The sequence below is a fragment of the Lipophrys pholis genome (genome assembly GCF_963383615.2).
Source record: "Lipophrys pholis genome assembly, chromosome: 1".
Lineage (NCBI taxonomy): Eukaryota > Metazoa > Chordata > Actinopteri > Blenniiformes > Blenniidae > Lipophrys > Lipophrys pholis.
The window spans coordinates 51,362,293-51,384,647 of record NC_137635.1 but is presented as its reverse complement, the minus strand read 5'-3'; the positions used below and the strand labels follow the sequence as shown (position 1 = coordinate 51,384,647).

The following is a 22,355-nucleotide window of genomic DNA, read 5'->3' as shown; positions in this document are numbered from 1 at the left end:
CTATGTCTGTGTGAGCTGGACTGGCTCCGCCCACACATACCCATCTTGGGAAGAGGAGGACGCACTTCCTCTAGTGTTGCCATGTGCCAGAGCAGAGCTCCCTGATTGTGGGAGGAGTCAAAGGGAGGGCAGACCTTGATTGGGTTTGATTTCTGATTCGCTTGTTGGAGCAACACACTTTTTTTTTTTTTTTTTTTTTTTTTTAAATGAAACAAGCCATGTAGAGAGATTGCAGATTTTTGTCACTTCACGGGTGTCATTCCAGGTCATGTTGAAAAACCATGAGAAAGTGAATTTTGTATAATATGACCCCTTTAACCAGAGTTTGATCATTTAAGGTTCCTCCAAACCAGAGGGCTTCAAAGTGTGACAGGATGAACCTTGCCTCAAATGCCTTAGCACTCAATCCCCTAAGCCTAACCCTAAATCCAATGCACAACTTCAGCCCCGAACCATAACTCCAACCCAGACCCCTAAGCCTAAACCAAGTCCTAAACCTAAACCTAATCTCATCCCCTAAACCTAACCCCTAAGCCTAACCGTTAACCTAATCTCAAACCCCAAGCTTAACCCTAACCTAACCTGAGCCTAAACCTAGCCCCAAGACTATGCCTAACTGCAACCCAGCTCTTAAAATGTGGTGTACATTGTCCCAAAAGTCATGCTCGGAAAAAGTGTCCCCCTGATTTGTCCTGAAGCTCTGGGTCGCCCCCCAGAGGCGGCCCACTGCACACTTTGAAAGCCACTTCTTTATCTAGAAAAGTGACCTGTTTGTTGTATCAAGTATTGCCTCATTATTATTATTTTTTATAGTCATTATTTTTATTTAATTTTTTTTAAAGATGAATGCAGATGTAGCAGTATAACGGTTTGAAAAAAAAATGTTAGCGATGTTGCGACGTTAGCGATCACATCAGACGGTTTTGTTTCATTTTACTTGTTTTGTTTGTTTCTGTTGTCACGTTCACAATAAACGTCATGCTTCGTCCCCACGGCGAGAAAAAAAAAAGTGGCAGCACACCGAGGTGCCACGAATACTGTAAGAATGAAGTCTAGCTCTGTACAATTAACGGCACGCCATGGGAGAATATTCCAAAATAATACTTTGATTATCAAAATTAGGTTGAAATAAAAAAAAAATAAAAAAAAGAATCAAGCTCAACAACTAATTATCCATTTACTTACATCATCACATTCACAAAACAGAAGAAGCGTTCGCTTACCATCAATTTCATTGGCTGAAACGACTGGAAAAATAAAGGTTTCTCGTCAGACCGACAAAATGCGGGTCGTTGTTTTTTTTATGAATACATCACTGCTTGCAACCACGTGTTGACAAAAGCGATTCATTTTTACTTTCAGTCAGATTTTCCCCAATTTGGAAAATGAGCCGATTCAATCTGCATACAGGCTTATGGCAGGGGGCAGCACTGAGCAGCATTCCCGCAACACTGCACAGCTCGTTCTGCTTTTTTTTTTTTTTGGCACTATGTATACAATAATTTTTGGTCAGGGTAGAATTTTGGCATTTTATTTAGAGGAATAACTCAAATTTGGATGGTTTCTTTCAGATTTTCTGTTCGCGTAAGTAATCGGACACACAAATTCATGATATTGACATTAAACTGGAGCGAAAGCTTCCTAGTTTTTCTTTTTTTTTTCTTCTTTCTTTTCTTTATACTCGCATCTTTTCACCAGTGCTGATGACACATCTCAGTGGTTTTGGGTAAAATGGAGTCTCTTCAGAAACAGTGGTTTTCCTCCCGATCGTTTACATCAGAGTAAGTTTATACGCTGGTGATTTCCAGTGACATTCACGAAGACCAGAAGTTCCTGTCACATTGTCACAAACCAGCCTGTGGTCTCGTTTTATTGGCTGAATGCACAAGGAGGGCAGCTGGGAGGAGGGTGGTGGGGTAGGGGTGGGGTGGGGTGGGGTAATTGAGAAACATTCAGCAGCTCTGTAACACACGTCCACTTGACTCCAGGTTGGATCAGCCTTCTTTAAGCTCCTGAAGTCCAAGCAGAACACTCCTTGCACCCCCCCGGTTCCATCTCCGGCCTCGTTCACGCCGGGTGGCTGCGTCTGGGTGCAACGCTTAAAGCTTCTTTCTCGGGACGGCGGCACCGGATCACGATGGCGCTGCGCCGCTGACGGCACCGCTTTCCATGCTGACGCTGTCTCTATTGTCCTCGAATGAGAGGACGCCGGAGTCTATGGGGGAGGACACGGTGGTGCAGTCCAGTAGAGGGGATGGAGTCACCTCCGCGGAGCCAGAATCTGAGCAGGACGTTGGTGCGAGGGGAGTGACTGAATCTGGTAAAACGTCCGTGACAGTCAGAGTGGTTGCTTCCGGGGTGGAGGTATGAGCAATGTCTGTGATGGGGACAATAGTAGAAGGTGGGGCAGTAAAGGAATCCTCCATTGGTGGAGGTGGTGTGGGTGAGGGTGAAATGGGGGCGGGGCTCGGGGGGCCGCAGGGATCTGTGGACGCATCGTTAAGATCCAACTGAGGCTGTTGGGAGTCTGTGATGGAAGGAGTAGATGAGGATTCATCTACGTTTTCTAACTGAAGAGGAATGTCAGAGTAAGGGGGAGGGGAAGGAGGAGGAGAAGGGGGAGGAGGAGGAGGAGGCTGGGTGGGGGGGTTCGAGTCCGTCACGGGAACAGGAGACGAGGGAGGCTGGGTGGGGGGGTCCGAGTCAGTCACGGGAACAGGAGACGGGGGAGGCTGGGTGGGGGGGTCCGAGTCCGTCACCGGAACAGGAGAAGGGGGAGGCTGGGTGGGGGGGTCCGAGTCCATCACGGGAACAGGGGAGGGAGTGGGGGAAGGAGGGGGGCTCTCATGCTCAGATGGAGCAGGGGAGTCGGGCAAAGAACCTGGAGGATCAACATCTTCCCCCGGCGGGTTCGGGGACTCTAACGTGGAGGTGGGCGGGGGCTCGATGATGGGTGTGGTGCAGATTAATAAAGAGGCGGGTATAGTCTGAGGGGCTGGGGGAGTGGAAGGGTCCGGGGAAGGCGCATGGGCTTCTCTTGCAGGAGAGGCAGTGGTGTGGTTCAGTTCAGGGAGGTTCGAGGCCTCCAGTAGTTCGATGGACTCCAGGGCGATGGCTGGAGGCTCCTCTGCATCGGCCAGCAGCGGGTCCATGATGGTCGGCGCTTTGTGCAGGGGAGTGGAAGACAGGAGATGCTCTTTACTGGCATGTATGACGCCGTCTCCGTCCGGCGGCGCCGTGGACGGAGACGCGGCTGAGCGACCGTTGTGGTCTTTGGATTCGAGCTTGCTTGGCTGCATCTCCATAAAAGTTGGACCAGTCGCGTCTCCGACCGACGGCGCGGTGAGATCCACGGCCGAGGAGGCGGTGGAGTCCATGGTGGACACGGCGGTGGCCGCCGCCTCGTGGAGCGGCGTGTCGTGGACCCTGGTATAGTCCCTGCTGCTCTCCGACTGCGGCAGCAGGAGGCGCTGTTCTCCAGGTTTCCTCGGGGGGAGCAGGGGCTGCCGGGTGTAGCTCTCCCCGTCGGCCAGCGTCTCGGGGAGGGGCTGGTCGCGCGTCTCTGGCAGCAGGAGGATGCAGATGATGCAAATGAGCGTGCAGCAGGCGAAGATGATGTGGTGGAGGAAGTAGCCCTTCTGATTGTGCAGCTCCATGATGGGCGCGGTCAGCATGCCGAAACCAGCGCTGGCCAGGACCAGGCCCAAACCGCCCCCCCTGTGGGCACACAGCACAGAATTACCCTGTAGGACCTGAAAGCTTCTTTCAGCGATTAACATTCACTTTATTTTTTTTCAAACACTGAATAATCCTCATTTAGCTCTCAGAGATCCTCTGTCATTTCTGTCTCTTTGTTCGGAAGCAGCAGAGAGCTGCTGCAGCAACACACACACACACACCCTCCTCTACATGCACTTCACCCTCCCCGTCCACCAGATGGAGCTCTTTAAACACCATCGGCATGGCGGCGCCCTTTGAATAACCCCACAGGATGAGCATCAAGTGCTGTGTCATATGCTGTGGAACGGGGGCGGCTGATTTTCACAAGACGTGGATTACGTCTGACACCAGACGGTTGTTTCCAGCAGGCCAATAACTGCACACAGGCAGGAAACGCGTACGATTCTTCATATATTACCTCACCATGATGGCACGGTCTGCTTTTTTAAAAACTATTATAATTACCTGATGACAGTGGGCGTGATCTCCGCGCAGAAGAAGATGCTCAGGTTGCTGACGGCGTGGGAGGAGAACATACCGATGATGGAGAAGGCGATGGAGAAGTTCTTTTTCAGTGTGTCTGAGCTATCTGCAGATGAGACAGAGACATGGGAGAGTTTCCCCGTCAGGACACGGCTGCACATGTAAATGAAGGGCAGGGGTAAACGTTTACTTTCTAATCGCCTGCATCAGGATAGTAAATTACAGCAATTCAGCTATTTTCAGGATGAAAGGGGGGACAGTCTAGGTCTGCACCCTCTTCAGCTCCTCTCTAGTGGCTCTTGGAAGATTTCACAAAATGACAACGACCGTCTCCGAACAAAGCCTCAACTGTCCAAGGTGACAAAGGTTTTATTGAAATAATGGTTCAATAATTTGTTCACTGAAGTGATTCCAAAGCTTGGTCATCTCGTACGATGAAATCCTCACAAAAGGAAAACACAGTTTCATTCCACGTGGACAAACTCATTTACGTTCACAGCTGATTAGGCGGCTTTGGCTTCGTGGTCAAAAGAAACTACAAAGAGTTTCAAGTATGAAAAAAAAAAAAAAAAGCTCAGGAAGGAAGCCTAAAACTATTAAAAAAAACAAACACCTGAGGAAAGAAAGCCTAATGGCTAAAAAAGGCAAAATAGAACTTGAAACTGCCAAAACTTTTAAATAGTTTAGATACTGAAATTGCTCAAAAATCGACAAAATGGCTATATTTTTTCCGAATGATTTGAATTGTTTTAAAGGGACAAATGGCCAAAATTGCAATCCAACTTTGTCGTCTGTCCGCATGAATTTCTGTGTACTCACCATTTTGAATGTTTATAGTGTATTGTCCTCCGCAGGCCTGCGAGTGTCGTTTCATTACACAAACAAACAATAGCCACTTGTGGCCTAGAAGGCTCACTTCATTGTTTTCAGCCTTGTATTGTATGCTTTTTTTTTTTTTTTTTTTTTGTGCTTTACATTTCACAAATAATGTTTTTGTTTTTCAAATTGTGGGAAAAATAAAGTGAAGTAAAGCAATCAAACTATATTATATTTTGTATTATTGACATGGGGCCTGAAGTAGATGTTTAAGATCCCTGCTTAGAGGGTATAAGCTGGTTCTATTACATCATCCAGCAGACGTATAAAACTCAAACACTTGGGGAGAGTGGGCGTGTCCACCCACGTTTGGCTTCATCCCGAACCACAGAGGGGGTCTGCAGCCTTTTAGAGCCGACCTGTGGGATCTCCAGGGAGAAAACCACTGATTTAAACCACGAGGAAGTTAATAAAAATAAAAATAAATGATCACTTGTGTATTCTAGGAGAAACTGCAGTGTGGAAATGAACCTCATTGACCACATGAAACCAGACGGATTAATTTCAGAGTGAAATCACATCAGCAGAGTAATTGTGTCTGTTGTTATTGAAACTATTGGCAGCTGTGGATCGTCTGAGGTTGTTCGGGGATTATCGCAGTTGCTTTCTCAATGTGAAAACCTCACGCTAGAGTGCAAATAAAGTGGGTCAAAACGTTCCGGCTCCTGGTCTCCGATGCCTTTTTTTTTTTGTTTGATGAGGTACCGGGAAAGAGGCTTTCAAACAAAAAGCCCATTTAGTCCGCTGATGTTTTTTTTTTTTTAAATGAATAAGACATGTTGAAGACGGCATCGAGAGGATCGGAGATGAGCGTGAGCTTCCCACTGGATTGATTAGAGAGCCGGGAGAAGAAAGAAAGAAAACTGATAAACAGAGGGGGGGGGGGGGGGGGGGGGGGGAAGAGAGAGAGAGAGAGAGAGAGAGAGAGAGAGAGAGAGAGAGAGAGAGAGAGAGAGAGAGAGAGAGAGAAGCAGAGGGTTCACAGCTCGGTAACAAAGAGCCTCGCCCTGTTCAACACAGAGGAGATAAATAAGTGAGAAGCTTGATGTAATTACATCCAGGACTTCATTACAGGTCTCTGCAGGGCTTTTTACACACCAAATGAAACACACAGTTTCTGAAACCTCATCAAGATACTGATGAGTAGAGCAGGAGAAAAGCAAGAAGGAACAGTGTGCAATCTTTTCATCTCGATCTATTCCGGCCTGCAGATCGAATCACTACTGAGAGACCAACAAAGTTTTTTCAGTCAATAGAGGCTCCGATCAAAAGAGGAATGAATGAAGCTCTTACCTATATTCAGGTGGTCACTGTACTTCCCCAGCACTGGAAATAAAGAGATACACACAGTGAGAATCACTCACACACACACACACACAAGATAAATAGTAAGATACAAATGAGTATGTATGACTGAACGATCATTCGAGTTCAGGCCACATACATTTCCTTTCACTCAGAGTTGGGTTGAAATGGTCAAATCAAAGCAGGATAACATATAAATGATTAAAATGACAACATTTTCCCTCAGGTTTCCATCCAAAATGTATCATAAAATATTGACTTTTAATGTACTTTTGTATTTGACTGATTGGAAGGTCATACCACGGTCCACTGTAATGACCGATACAGGGATGTAAAGCTTTACTTTCGCTTCGTTTCAAGATCTAAACACAGAACTTATCAAAGCAACCCAAAGCGGAGAAATCAGGAATGACCTTTTATGATGTACGGTGTAATCTGTTTTTCGGCTGCGGGGTACATGCCTAAACTCCCCTGGCACAGAACGACACCATCAAAGGGAACAAGACATATAACCTTGGTGTGTTTACCGTGTGGTTAAACATTAAGAGGAGCTCATTTGTGACCGACTGAACTGGCTTGTACGGCACCGATCATCTGCTACACATTGACTAGAAACCTGCGTTAAAAAAACAAAAAAACAAAAGAAAAAAAACCTTCATATACAAGATACGTTTCCAATTTAGGGTCACTGCAGCTCACTGGTTGTCGCCAAAGCGGAACGTGTGCAGATGTTTAAGAAGCCATCACGACTCGGCTCTTTCCGAGTGCCCATAAATGGTAACATCAAAAAAGAAAACCTGACAAAGCGAAATGGAATCTAGCCGTCATCAGCATTATTATTATTGTTACACACCTGCGCTCTACTAATTATAATCCATCTACAGAATATAATGAGGCTTCCACTGTGACTACAGAGTCGCCTGGGGATGGTATTTCTGTCTTTTTTTTATTGCATGGAACGAAATAAAGTTTAATATATAACTGGACATTCTATTTCAAGTCATAAAATACAGTTTCGGCTTTGTGACTCAAACCTTAGAGGACTTAGAAGAGTTCATTGTTTGATTGACATTCTCAACAGCCAATCAGACTCACAGGGGTCACCTGGTGTGGATGGGGGCGGGGCATAGACATTCAGGAGGATGACTCAGCAGTATTTATTTATATATATATATTTTTTAAACAAAATCAAGTTTAACAAGCAATGTGAACATTCTAAAATTTGTTTTGGGCAATTACTTAGAACAATAAAATGTTGTCTTATTACAAAAGACATTTCCTGCAGCTTTCGGTCTGAGTCACTAAGCTGATCATTGCTAAGCTTAGCGAACTTAATTAAATTCATCTTTTGTGCGACTGCTGGCAATATTTGTTAATCAAAACTCAATAAACTGGTATTTAACTTTGAGAATTAGTTATTTAAAGCAGTAAAACTTGATTTTTGATATTTGATTTTTATTGATGATTTTATGGGCACAGGCGCCAACACAGATACAGCAGATTTATAGCTTAATGTTTTTTTTTCGTCCATGATTTGATTTGAAAATAAATCATTAAAAGACAATCTGATGACATAAAATATCACTTCTGAAAAATGTGCCACAATAATAACGAGTCAAAAGCAGTTTCTAATACTTCTGCCTTTGTTTGATACAACTACTTCTACTCAGTTCCTGTTTGAGATGTGTTTTCCAAGAGTTATAAAGTACACAGACGAGTACGAGAATAATCTGTAGGTCCCTTATACGCAACAGCCATTGTGTATTATTACAGCTCGATATTGTGTTTGAACAAACTTGCAAAAAGTTTCTGATCCAATAGCGTCTATTAGAAAAGAAATGTAATTTTGAAACAGAAGTTGCTCCTCAGTGATTGTCCCTGACGTTTCCCCCAACTGTTGCATTGTTTGTGACATCAACTTTGAAGTTGTTGCCTCTTTGCACAGTACATCCCAGCTACAAGAGCTATGACAATATAAAAACAGTCAGTCAGACTGTTATGGCTGATTGCTGATCCCAACAAGACCACCTACTGGCAGAAAAATCAAACTCTGACGACGCCATAGTGGCGTCGCCTCAAAGGACAGTGCAGAAGCGGGAGAACGCGTGTCGACTCACAGTTGAGCAGACCCAGCTGCAGCAGCGATGCCAGAGCGGTGATGATCATGAACATGAGAAGACCACCACGCCGACCCATCAGCCCGACCGCCGGGCACAGCGCGATGCACGACGCCACCGCGATGCCCGCCATGGTGTAGTAGTCGGCGTAGAAGTTGTGAAACATGGTGGTTTCCTGGGCGTCGTGGTCCATCATGCTGCGGGCGAAGCAGTGGTGGATCCCGTACCCCGTCAGCCTGAGGCAGAGAGCAAAGCCAGAGGAAAAGCTGTGAACCTAAAAACATGTGGAAAGATGACGTCTGCTGATTGTACTCCCGTATCCGAAACTGGACTGTTTCACATGTATGTTGTACGATAGAGGTTTGTCATGAGATATGGTACCTTCATATGTCATCAAAAAGATCTTTCAAGAGTCCGACCCTGCGTCTGTTACTTCTGATTTAAGTTGGATGAAAAAAATCTGCCGTCTGTCACTTCAAATGTGAAGCAGAACTGTTGACTTGTGGTTTTGTTTGTTGTGTAGATGTCTGGTACTTTGTTGTCTTTTCCAGCTGTGCCTTAGGTGGTGGAATGGATGTTACCATCCAACAATGGGTTTGATTGTACACGCCATTATAACTATGATACGATCCTGAGATTGGACCATGCTGAAGTTGGCAAAAGCTTTTTCTGAGTTATCCCAAAGAAAAAGTCATAAATCTCTATTTTTCCTCATTGTCAGCCTACGTACAAAATAAGACACCCGGATTACACTTTAAAATTGTGTTTCCCCATTCCCTGTGATGTCGCCTGGCAGCCACTATAAAACTTAACTGAATCATGTCGAAACTCAATGCTAAGTAACTGCATTACATTTATAACATACAGCACATTAACCTGTTTTTCTAGTGCTATGTAGCTTCAGGCTAAAGCTATCTTATAGCCTTATACGTTTATAGCGAAAAAGATCTGCTTGTTTGTATGTTTGTAAGCGCCACAATGTCATTGGGCAGGAAACTCAAACAGTGAGTGAACAGTGAGCATGCCAGGGCAACCGTCAACCCACAAAAATCAAGAGTGAAAAACCGTAAACGCCACGTCTATTACTGCTGCCACTTTTAGCAATGTTGGCTAAAATCAATCTCAAGGATAACATAAGGAAGCATCAAATATAAATCAGGCAAAAGAAGTCTGGGAAACTTGGTATACACCAATCAGCCACCACATTACAACCACTTGCTTAATATCGTTAAAGGGGTCATATTATGCAAAATTCACTTTCTAATGGTTTTAGTTTCATCAGAGGTTGAACCAATCCCGATGAAGGTAGGCCCTCCCTTTGACCCGCCCACGGCTCTGCTCTGGCACATGGCACCACGAGAGGAAGCACTTCCTCCTCTTCCAAAGATGGGCATGTGTGGGCGGAGCCAGCCCAGCTCACACAGACACAGCAGATTCTGAATGGAGCTCCTATGATCCAAAATTTAAGTGGCTGGAAAAGCTGGATTTGGGGCAATAAACTTCGAATCCAATGTTTTTGGACAAACAAGACCCATGTGAAAGTGTACAAAGGCTGAATAATATGACCCCTTTAAGGTCCAACTTTACAAACCATAGATGCATGGACCCTAATCAGACGTCTGACTTTGTTCTGTGGTATACGGCACCATAATATCAGCAGCAAAACGTGCTTCAAGTCCGTCAACTTCACATTTTCGGGCTTAGCTGAACGTGACCCAGCTCACAGTTTGCTCCTCCTTCGAACAACGGAGCGGAAACACAGAAAAAAAGACAGATGATTGGAGATGCTCTCACCCAGTCTCGGTCAAATTTCCAGCTCTAAGATCAACTCTGAGGACTGATTGTTCACGTGACGTATCCCGTCAACTAACGGGAACCGTACTCGGTGTATAAAACACAAAAACAAAGACCGACATTCATACCAACAGTGCATGAGCAACCATGCAAGGTGCACGCCCTCCAACAGGAAAAATATAAGGGTAATTGCCTTGCCCAAGGACACGTTAGCACATTGACAGGTGGAAACTGGGATCAAACCGATCTCCAACCTTGGGACCGAAGGACAAACCCGCTCCACCACCCGACTCAGAGGAACCCCAAAGGGTTTTCACAAGGAGAGAGGACATCCACCAGGACGAAGCCGAGCACGCGAAGCAGAATGAGAACGAGAAGCGTTCATCATATATTAATGGCGTTTTCCTCCCATCCACTTATTCCCAAAAAGCGGCAGCACGCATGTAAACACATGCTCATGGACACAAAGGGACACACCCCGACAAACACACAAAATACAAGCAAACACTCGCATCCTCCCTTGCTGGTTGTCTAATGTTTCATAAGGACAAAGCTCATGTAAAATTTATGCCGACTCGGGGAGTGAGGGACACCGTGCACTGAGGCAGCGGTAGACCTCTGCCCGGGTAGAGAAGAGATCCCAGACGGAGAAGAGACGAGAGGGAGGGGGGTGGAGAGAAAAACAGCAGCGCTAATATGGAAGGACAAAAGGACTGAAGGCTGGAGAAATCCAGGATGCAGGTTAATAGTGGCCTCGTGGCGGCACGACTTGGCGCCTTTGTCTGGAATTTCCTCCTTTCGACCCCACATCACATCCACCAAAAACAGTTTTCAGACCTTAAAATGCAGTTTCCATTCTTTATCTCATGAGACTTACGAGTTGACACAGAGGACGACGATGTTCTTCCACAGGTTCCTCGTCCCGACCATTTTCACGATGCACGTCTTCTTGGGTTTCTTCTGAAGAGCCCGCTGCAGTTCTGGAAAAATACAAACTCAATCAGCCGCAAATAAAAATCAACAATATGACGTGTGTCCCGGGCGCAAGAACAAAAAGATGATTGAAATCTGGATGAGTGTCAGGAGTTTTTCCACACGCTGTCTGGCCAAAGCCTCCAGAGGCAGTTAGATATTCAAATAGTTTATCTGGATGAAGGTCGGGCCTCATCAGTAGGAGGAGTTTTGATATTGTAAGACCTGAAAGGTTCCAGGAAAACAACTGATGGACCGTCTTTATATATATATATATATATATATAGTTTTGCAAAGCAAGGCCATGAATGACTTCTGATTTTAAACAAATAAACAGCCCAATAAATAAATAAATGATGTGGTAAGTTTGACCTCATCTGAATTTTCAATGACACAGTCAATGCCACTTTGTCAACTCAATTTGTACCAGGTGTAGACCACCCATGCACAAATTATCCAGAGTAAGCGCTGTAATTATATGAAGTGGAGTATCTACACAGTACAAATCAGTGGTTTTCACAGAAATTCCCTCAAAGACACGGCTCCAGACCCCCGTCTGACCGCGGATCTGTCAAAAAGCGAAGCCGGACTATTTCTGATCTGGATTTTAGAAAGCGTCTTACTCTCGTTTTCTTTTGAATGTTGTTTTAATCTCATTAACAACGTCGTTTTAATCCACCTGCAAGTCCTCCACCTTCCCAACGTGGCTTCAGAATCACAGTTGGGAAACAATGGCATGAAATAAGGAACAAAGCCAAAAGGATCCAGAACGACCACCTTTCTGACGGCGAAAACTTCCCGCTGGGTCGCATGATGTAAAACCCTTCAGGGTGTCTTGAAGATGGAAGTAGTAAAATTAGGATTTGACAGCGGCCTGGCTTCTCGTCAGAGTCGGACAAGGACAATCCCAGAATTTTTTTCTTTTTTCAGCCACAGAAAAAATTCCACATGCATTTATAATGAGCCTCGTCTCCCGCAGCGGTGCGAGCCAGGTACGATGGCGCTCCGGAAAGGGCGATGTGACAACGCTACGCACTATCCAAGGTCTGGTGTGACACTTCTGCCTTCGCGGTACTGGAGGTACCGAAGATGATGACCGGATCAGTGCTGCCGATTCTTAACACCGAAGCAGGTTAAAGGTCTCGTGTGCCATCAGACAGGTTGGCGTCCCTTTCGAGGAGCCGTTCATCGCAGCTGTTTTGTTGCCGATTCTTTCATCAACGTTATATTTTTAGAGCATCTTCCTCCCAATAACTAAATATATCAAAAGGACCAAATGAGAATTTGGCAGTAAGTTCCCCAAGCCCGAGCTTGAACAAGGGACAAAAACAGAAGAAGAGAGTGTCGATTACATTTTGGCCTGGATGAGGATTGATGTCCGTTCGGCTCCTGAGGCCAGAGAGTCGGACATGTGCAGCTCACCGCAGGCTCCAATTCAATTATTCAACGTCTCAGAGTGCCGTAATGTGACGTTTAACATCCAGCACTGCCACGGTGGTGCATGTTACCATAGTAACAGGACAGGAAATGGGTATTACCTCGTTATTTTTGGTGAAAGCCAATTCAGTTCAAAAAAAATTACACCAGTTAAACGTTTTGCAGAATATCATGATCCGGACGTCCTTTAGTCCCGGGTTATCCAAGTTGACTAAGTTGGTCGTCGTTACCTGTGAGGATGTTGTCCGGGTCGAGCTCCATGTTGACTCGATTCTTCTTGGCAATGTGTCCCATGATCCACTTGGAGCGACAGTACTGCTGAGTGGCCAGCAGCCAGCGCAGTGACTCTGGGAAGATCCTGCGAGAAACACCGGGGGGACGTCCTCGTTAACGTCACGTGAAAAATGAGCCCTCCGCGCTTAAAAGGCCCGATAACTCGGTTAGGGAGAGCGGGATTAAATCTCGCTTGTGTGAACCAGTGAATCATTTCAACACATTTCGAGTATGATACGGGGCACACAGCAGTGGCGGGGAAATCGACTGTCAGCAGTATTTTAAACCAGGAAAATAACATAATATCTGTAAATATATCAATTCAAGCTTTTAGAATATTTGAAGCATGACCTTGAAATAAAACAAACATACTAAACCATGTGTTTATGACCTTTTAAAAAGATAATAGCCTGGCTGTGGATCAGTGCAAGTAACTGAATTTAGATATTCGATTCATTTCCGACACGGATTCAGGCCCCGCTAGAGTTTAACTTTAGTTGGGTTCTGTTGTTCTCTATCATTGCAAGAGCGCTTTGAGATGTTTGTTGATGTGATTCAGCGCTTTACAAATAAAATTGAATTGAATTGAACTGTCGCCGCTCTCAGAGCTCCTCTTCAGGCGCTTTCACCCCGGCACAGCCTCACCATGTCCAGGAACAAAAGCTCAACTATTACGACCAAAATACAGCCGAGGTGAAAGCAAGCTTTGGATGAGTTCTGGATTGGTTTCAAGATAGTCTCGGAACGGTTTCACGTCGGATTTGGACTGGTTTCAGGCACATTCCAGGCTTGATTCAAGAGTTCGGCTCACTTTAGACTGGTTCTGGACAAGGTTTGGACTGGTTTTAGGTGTATTTGGTGCCGATTTTAGAATCAAGGCCAGCTTTTGACTGGTGTCAGGAAAGTTTCAGAGTTGGTGGGAGTTTTGATTTCTTTTAGTCTTGCTATGACTGAGATTCGTGTTGGATTTGGCTTGATTTCAGGCAGCTTTGGGTTATTGTTAGGCCGGGGTTTGGATTGGTTTCATGCTCCTTTTGGGCTCGACTTTAAAGTTAGACGGGCTTTGGGCATTTTAGTCTAACAAATAGCAACACACACTGACATAACAAATAAAAGCAAAAGACAATAATAGGAATATTCCTGTAACTTAACATCTCTGTCAAAGGCTACATGGAATCATTGTCAGAGTGATAATCCCTTCAACCTCTCTGCAGTACAAATGCTCAAAAGTAGAGTGGATGCGTTCCAAAATTGATTGGCTGGCTTGATCTTTAGCAGCCCATAAAGCAGACAGTCTGCAGAGCTGCATGTGCATCACAATGGTGGGGCGGTGCCTAGAAATCAGGAAGAAAAAGCATACAGTTTATAGTCCCCACTCATCTATGAAATGGGATTTCTGTCCTTGGCTGCAGCGTCACACACACACACACACACACACACACACACACACACACACACACACACACACACACACACACACACACACACACACACACACACACACACACACACACACACACACACACACACACACACACACACACACACACACACACACACACACACACACACACACACACACACACACACACACACACACACACACACACACACACACACACACACACACACACACACACACACACACACACACACACACACACACACACACACACACTGGAGCACGTGGGCGATGCCTCATAGCCACGGTCACCTCTGTGCATGTTATGGTTTCGCACGCTCTATTGTCTGCCATTTGTATTATGTGGCAAACACTCATCCGGGCTGCCAGGTATCTACTTGCAGATTGAGTGCATGTTGATATGAACACAGTCAGCAAAACAAGGCAGCGAGTGGCGACTGCGAGCGTTTCCATGGAGCAGATGTCCACCCCAGCCAAAGTGCCTGTTTTGTCGTTTTGTACATTGCAGCCCTTTTCAACACAAATCAGCAGACTTGCATCTCCTGGCAGGACTTAAATCTTCAGCCCAATCAGCTACATTTCCAGATTTGCCGAGTCAGCACTGAATTTAACTTCACAACATTATGGGTACAAGATATACATTTTAAATCACTGTAACTAATGTACTTGCATATATTTCAGATATGCTAACCAGGTGGACCACACACACACATACAACTTGGGAGGACCCACTTTCTAAAAATACTTTTATACAAAACTGCACCAGACACATCAATTAAAGACAAACACTTCATTAAGTTTTACTTCATGCCTCATCTGATCATTCTGATACATTCGTTGTATTCACTATATTGTTATTCTTAATCTACAACATTAAAATTGTTTTATCACAAATACAATTTACAAATATTTAGGCCCTATTTATATATTGAGCCAAATCTGCAAGTTAGTGAGCCAGCCCGTTTAGTGTTGCAGTACCAGTTTATACCACAAGATGGTGTTTTGAGTCACTCAAAGAGGAGGAATATCATATTCATGTGATGAGATTGGTTTGAATGTGCGAAAACAAAGTGGGGTTGTTCTATTTTCAGGGTGTAATATTCAAACACATTAGGTGGAGATATTGAACAGTGATATCAAAACGTTGTTGAGTATATTTCAGAGTCACAGCTAATGAAGGTACTTCAGATCACCGACATGGATGTTTGATCACATTTTAGTATGTTTCTCAAAGGGATTCCTTTCTTTGTTCTTCTGATACACACTGAAGGAAAAAAATCAAGGTCTTTTGATGATAAAGATCTATAAAGTTGGATTTGCCCCCTCTGGCTTTGTACACATCAGCAGTACTGTTGGCCTCACGGTGGAAGAAATGCTGAAAACACACACACTTGTAGACTGAGCTTAAGCAAAAATGACTGCAGTCACAGCAAAGCGGGTAAAAGAGAGGAGTTTGATCAGGGACAGCAGTCACTGCTTGAATGAGCCCTCAGAAATAATATTTAACTTTTTTGTTCTCTGAAATGTGGAAATCTGTACAATAATGTTTAATCCCACTGCAGACTGGCCCACATATTTCATCTCCCGAAGTACTGAATGACACTTTGAGGAACGACGTCGGGCAGGTTTTCCTTACCAAATGTAGGACAGCATGAGCAGCAGGGGACAGATGATGACAGCTTGGAGGACCTGCCAGTCACGGCAGAGGTACGCAACGCCAGGCATCAGCAGCTGCCCGCCCAGAACTACGAAATTGGCCACCATGGTCATGGAAAACCTCCATCGTGGCAGGCACAGCTCAATCCCTGGCAAAGGAGAGGAGGAAATCAAGGTAAATACTGGACCATGTAATCATAGAAACATTATTATCATTACATTTGATTGAATGGTGAATCCATTTCTTGATTGGTTAAATACTAAAGTCACTTATTGATAGATTTGGTTTCGATGAAGATTATAACTATCCACAGCAAAACATTGTCAAAAAGCACCTGAAGGGTCAGAAGTGGTGTAGTACTTCAGAGCAGCCTTGGTATCAAGACCAGTTTTCAAGGTCTTGGGATGAACTGGTCTTGGTCTTTACCATGTCCCGGACCCATAATGTCTTGTTCTTGAATCTGCCTCGGACCCTTAAAATCTTGACTTTCTCACTGTGCAGCGACGCCACTAACCACTGACTCATTTTGCACATTTGAAAGGTGCAGCTTTTACAAGATAAGCAACAGAATAAATAAACAGCAGCCGTCGTCATGCATATACAGCTAATCCAGCCGTTAGAATACAGGCTGGAAAAAAACCCGCCCACATTTAACTAAAACATGATTTAGATTTGAAATAGTCTTCGTTTGTGTCAAGTTTTTTTTTTCTTCTCCCTTCAATTATGTAATTAACTGCTTTGTTGCAGCTCTTTGACAGTCATGTTTATGTAACTGGGATTCTTCACCATGCTGACAATAACAGACAAAAAGTTGCTGAGTCACCAAACAGAGCAGCGAACGTTTCTGACGAGGCCGGGCGGACAGGTCCCAGCCAGCATCCAACAGAGCGTTACACCTCTCTGATGACATGCAAGTTCGTATCTAGATGACAACAGCTGTCTTCTGTTTGACTAAGAGACAGCTGCTACCACAGTGAATAGAAGTCAATAAGTCTAAATACGTCAGAGATTACATAAACACTCATATCACCTCATTTGACGTTGGTACCCGGACATTTCGATTTTTACTCAAAATTATGGGGTAAACAATTGCATATTTTTTGGCACAGCATAATGGCTCAGTGATACTTACATTTTCGTTTTTAACGCATATTTTTTTCATTTAGCATAAATGCAAATGACCATATCTGGGAAATGTTGAAATTGCTGAAAAAAGCTAAAATTCTTTGCACAAAACCAAAGTAAACATTCGTGGATGCAGATGTTCTGGATCCTGTCCAGTAGACATTCCTAACAGTTGAATCAAGTTTTAATTTTGCTGATTTAAGGTACATATATCTATAATATGTATATATTTTACTCAATATTGGTGTGGCGCGAGTCAACATTAGAAACATTTGAATTTTTGGCTTTCAGTGTCTTGTAAAATACTGATTAGCAGTATTCAGTGACTTGATGATGTTAGTGCTTAACAATGGGAGAATTCCCTGCCTTTTGAAACAATTAGTTTTTTCCCTTCATCCTGATGCTTTTTTGATTAACTGACTAAATGATTAACTGATCAATCAAAAGACAAGGAAAAAAATAGATAAACACCTTCTGTAGGACTGTTGTTCAGAGACGGGACAGGGACAAAGACAGTAGGCCGCTGTGAGGGTGAACCAGCTAGAAAGGGCCTCCTTGTGTTCGTTTCTTCTTCGCCATAATGGCACCGATTCATTCACTCAGTCATTAGCATGCACACCACAGTGGCGGCCAGCGACCACAGTCGGCACGGCCCTTTAGTTATTGCAGGAACTAAAGCAGCGCTTCAAATCCCCGATGCTACTGTAACGTGCCGCTCTGTTCACAAATGGCAGTTTCTCCCTCCAAGTTTGCCACCCAGGAATGCGAGCAGCCCCCCCACATGGGCCATTCAAGGTGACAGGGCCGGGATAATACAGTGGGTGTCAGCGGCCCCGCTCCATTCCAGCGGAAAAGACTGGAATTTCAATTAGGACTTGCCCCCCTCTGAGGACATGAATAATGCTCTCTGTTCACAGATACTATCGCAGCTGGAATGACAAAGCCAATGAGCGCCGCGCAGGGCGATGGGTGCAAGACCTGCTGGGTTTGAACCAACTAACCTCCCGTCCCCGTGCGCTGCCGGCTCGCTGCTCACGGACCGCATGAGATTTGAATTCTCCGGTTATGTATCTGGAATCATGTGCTCCGAACACAGGCCGCCGCATTGTGACCGAGAGAGAACATGCTGTGGTCCACTGGAGCAAAGTGCTCAGAGACATTAAGAACGGTAATAAATCACTATTCCTAAACTCGGTTACAGGTGTTTCAGTGTCTCGTTGCTTTACGTTGTAGAGCTGCTGTCTCTTTATCCCCCAAGTGTCAACTGTTAGTTAATACAACCATTGTGGCTGAAGCCAAGGCTAACAGTATTTCACTAAATCTTTTGCCACAAAGTGACATATTGTTGTAAAAATAGTACTTCTGGGAGACGTACTTGATTACGATCGCATTTACAAGACGTTTTTGTTTTACACGGAAATGGCAGGAACGCTGAAAATGATGTAGTTTTCATGTTGGGCCACTAGTGGGTGCTGTTTGAACATTAACAATGGCGAGTACACATACATTTGTATGGACAGACGACGAAGTTGGATCGCTATCACGGGTGACTGGACTATAAAACTACCAAGGAGAATATGAACTGGGACTCGCGACACTCTGGAGGCCGCCATTGTAATCGTCCATCTACTCACACATGTACAGGCGAACTATTTACAACGGTCGTGGTGCGCATGTGCAGTAACAGTGTTTCCAAAATCTACAGAGACGTAGCCGGGTGTTTTTAAAAAGTTGCATTTTCAGTAGCTCCAACCACCGCCTTCTTGTAAGCGGACCCCCCCCCCCCCAAAATGTTTTTCACTTTCACTTGAAAACGGGGCCACAGTCACAGAGCTCCTTACAACCTACTTTTGCAACACTGCAAACGTTCTTATTTTCGGTAACTTGCACAACACCGACGACGAGATCTAGAAATGTATTAGTAATGTTCACATGTGTGTGCAGGAACTTCAGTGCAGGAAAAGAGTCCTGAGCTCCTTACTCCTGCTGACCCTAATCCTCCACAACCCACGAGTCAGCATTCCCACAATGCTCTGCTGCAGCCTCAGACCCAGTGACATAAATCTACCAACATCTACTTCGACATCACTGATTGGAAAGTCACCCACACCCAGAGCTCTCTAGAAACATACAAGCTCATGAAAATGAAGAAAACACAGAGATAGCATTGGGATATGACATCATCAGGACAACGGGCAATTAATAATAATGATAATCCCCAAAGGAGCTTTGGCTCGTTTGCTGACTTTGGCAATATGTGGGTGTGAGCCACACTGTCTGGTACAAGGCTGCAGGAGCTCACCAGACTTCTTTCAGGTTCGCCAGTGCAGCACAGAAAGATTTCCTGACCACTAAAGGCACTCAGTGCCGCCACTCCCAGCAACCACAGGCTAATGTCTCCACTTGATACTGGTCACCAGAGAACCATACATACCATCTCTCCACCTGAGCCCGGCCACTTGATCCGTTAAGTAGAATAGTTATAAGATTCATTGATTTTTATTGCACAATTATGATTTAGGTTTTTCCTGTAGTAAGAGGAGTCTGACGCATGAGGCCTGGTCTTGATATCGCAGGTTAAAAGCTGGAAGCGTTTAGTTTCTTCTTCTCCGATTCACTCTGCAATTAAGACAGGTTTAGTATCTGCCTATTACAAGGTGGTTTCACCATGGTAAACATGCAATTAAAGCCAGGGAGGTAGGACTAAGAACTAATGAGATGCACAACAGAAGCAGATTGAATCATTGTTTACATGAGCGATACTGATTGTTTACAGCAGACGACAGCAACAAACATGCAAGCGATCAGAAAGTGTGTCACTCGGAGCCGAATTCTGATCTTCTGGGAAATGTGCAGAGTCTCTGAAGCTCTGCGGAAAGAACAAACGTGAAGCTTCCAGAATCCCCTGGCTGACAGAAGTAGTTTGCGTGACGGGCCGCCATGACTTTGTCTGCTTCAAGGTTTTCAAAATTAGATTTGCACATGTCAAATAAAGCCATAAAGAGATACGTTAGAGAATCCCGAGGCAATGTAGGAAACTCCAAGTAAGAAAAAAAGGTTGAAATCCACTGATATAAACAAAATAAATAAACTTACAGGTGTTTTTTCGCCCCATTATTTCTCATGGGATGTTCTATACGTCTACATATCTTTTACCTCCTAGTCCCCCGGACAAGACACTGGACATGAAAGAATGAAGTGTAAACCAAGAAAATACCATATTTATTAAACAACTGTGAAGCAACCATTGACGTGATAATGTCCAATAACATGACACCAGATCATAACATCATTTTGGCAATTTTGAACGTAAAGAAAACACACTTAGTTCATTAGCTTGCTCAATAAAACATTTTGCTGTTGTATTTTCACAAAAATGTAAGGGACAAACGGAAGAGAAAATGTGAAAGCGCGTATCTCACTGTATGACTATGTAAAAGCCTATTAAAAAGTAATAAACAAGCACATGTAATAACTGCAGCCTGTAGTATAATAATCCATAAATAAGACTATTTCCTGGATATAAATCATCTTTGGATGGCTCCAGAGTGTACTGGAGATTTTTCTGGAATCTGTGCAAAATCTCCACATTGTTTGGCATTCAGCTGGATCTACAAGGTTCTTTACAAACCCAGAAGTACCGGGCGACATCGCCAGCAATGGGATGAAGGTTCGAGGAACTTTGGTCGTTCTTGCAGATTCAACCGCCCCGTCTAACTGGCGTTTTTTTTAAGTGAAATTGCAAAACTTAAGTTACATTTTGTGTTTACGCAACAACAATATTCAGAGTCACTGAAAACACAAATTTTTGAAAAAAAGTTCCCAAGGTGGAACTTTTTGAAAATGCTACGAATCTATCTCCGCGTAAAAGGGGGAAAACGCAACTTTTTGAAAATGGTCGGGTTCCGACTCCATTTAGACTGCACAAACGCTGCTACTGTACAAGCGCACCACGACCGTAGTTAATAGTTCTTCTGCACTATTATGCAAGTAGATAAACGCTAACAACAATGGCGGCCTCCACAGTGGCCTGTAATATCAATGTAACATCGGCGTGTCTCCACACGAATGTCCGTGTACTTGCCATTGTTAATGTTCATTGCCTATTGTTCTCCGCACAAATGTGTGTGGCTTCCTTGCAAAAACAACCAAGAGCACCCACTAGTGGCCCAACACGAAAACTACATGGTTTTCAAAACGTTGCTGTATAATAAACGTAAAAGATTTCCAGCAATGTTTTCCCTTGAAACATTGTCCTGTAAACGGGGCCTCAGATTGCCTCCTCGGTGCAACACACTGATGACATGGAAGAGAAAAAGCGAGCCAGCCCCGGGGGCATTGGGTGCGTAGACCAGGAAAAAGCCGCCCTCAGTCCGGAGGGAAGGCACATTCTTCTGACGATACCCTTGAAATAAATTGGAGAAGTGGTGGCAGGAAGCCGATGTGCTGACGGAGCGTGGAGACACTTACGCTGACGAGGTCAAAGGGCTTTCGTCAGGTCAATTAAAGACGTCGAATAATCTCCCTGCACATTGGAATTTGTTTTAGCGATGGCGGAGAACAAACTGCAGCTTATTTACAATTACTTTGGCCAAAAACAAAAAATAAAAACCTTCCATGAAGCAGCCTGAAGGGAGAATTTTCCCCTCAACCTTCCATATGTAGAAAATAACTGTGTCAGCACACACACTGAAGAAGGGTTATTTGCAAAGATCAAGGTCATACTCATTGATTAGCCTCTTATCTAGAGCTGCACTGAATGCCAACAAGCCCAACGTTCCCGTTTGATCCCTGTGAGGAAATCCTCAACAGGAGAACACCACCAGGAGAGCCTTCTCTTCTGCTAATGTTGGCGTTTCTGAGAGTTCTCGCGTGTCCCGACCACACGACACCTTCACCCCCACACCCCCGCCGGGGCCCACTTTTGAATAATCAGCAGGAAAACAAGCTGCCGACTGTCTCTGGAAGATACCGCGGGAGGAACCGGGTGACTGACGGAAGGCTTACAGTTGTAAGATAAAATCCTGAGTTGGCTTTGGAAAAGCAAAAGGCGGCAGATTCCGCCAGTCGATCTGGACTTCACTCAGGAATTTACGGCGTGAGATAATGCGAGATTACGTCATGCAGCACGGCGGACAAACAAGGGTCAAAACCTCCAGCGTGAGCAGAAATC

General features: G+C 44.6%; 1 protein-coding gene across 2 annotated transcripts in view; it reads right to left on the bottom strand.

Moving 5' to 3' along the window:
• Positions 1–1,164: 1,164 nt before the first annotated feature.
• Positions 1,165–22,355, bottom strand: part of LOC308116753 (solute carrier family 22 member 23-like) — a 44,761-nt gene continuing 23,570 nt past the window's right edge. For both annotated transcript variants that reach the window (XM_080475120.1, XM_080475121.1), the window contains exons 4-10: positions 16,037–16,205; positions 12,935–13,062; positions 11,173–11,275; positions 8,502–8,737; positions 6,373–6,405; positions 4,186–4,309; positions 1,165–3,717 (exon numbers count right to left, since the gene is read on the bottom strand). In XM_080475120.1, coding sequence (XP_080331246.1) covers positions 2,133–3,717; positions 4,186–4,309; positions 6,373–6,405; positions 8,502–8,737; positions 11,173–11,275; positions 12,935–13,062; positions 16,037–16,205 — 2,378 coding nt within the window. In that variant the 3' untranslated portion in view covers positions 1,165–2,132. The remainder of the gene's footprint in view (positions 3,718–4,185; positions 4,310–6,372; positions 6,406–8,501; positions 8,738–11,172; positions 11,276–12,934; positions 13,063–16,036; positions 16,206–22,355) is intronic.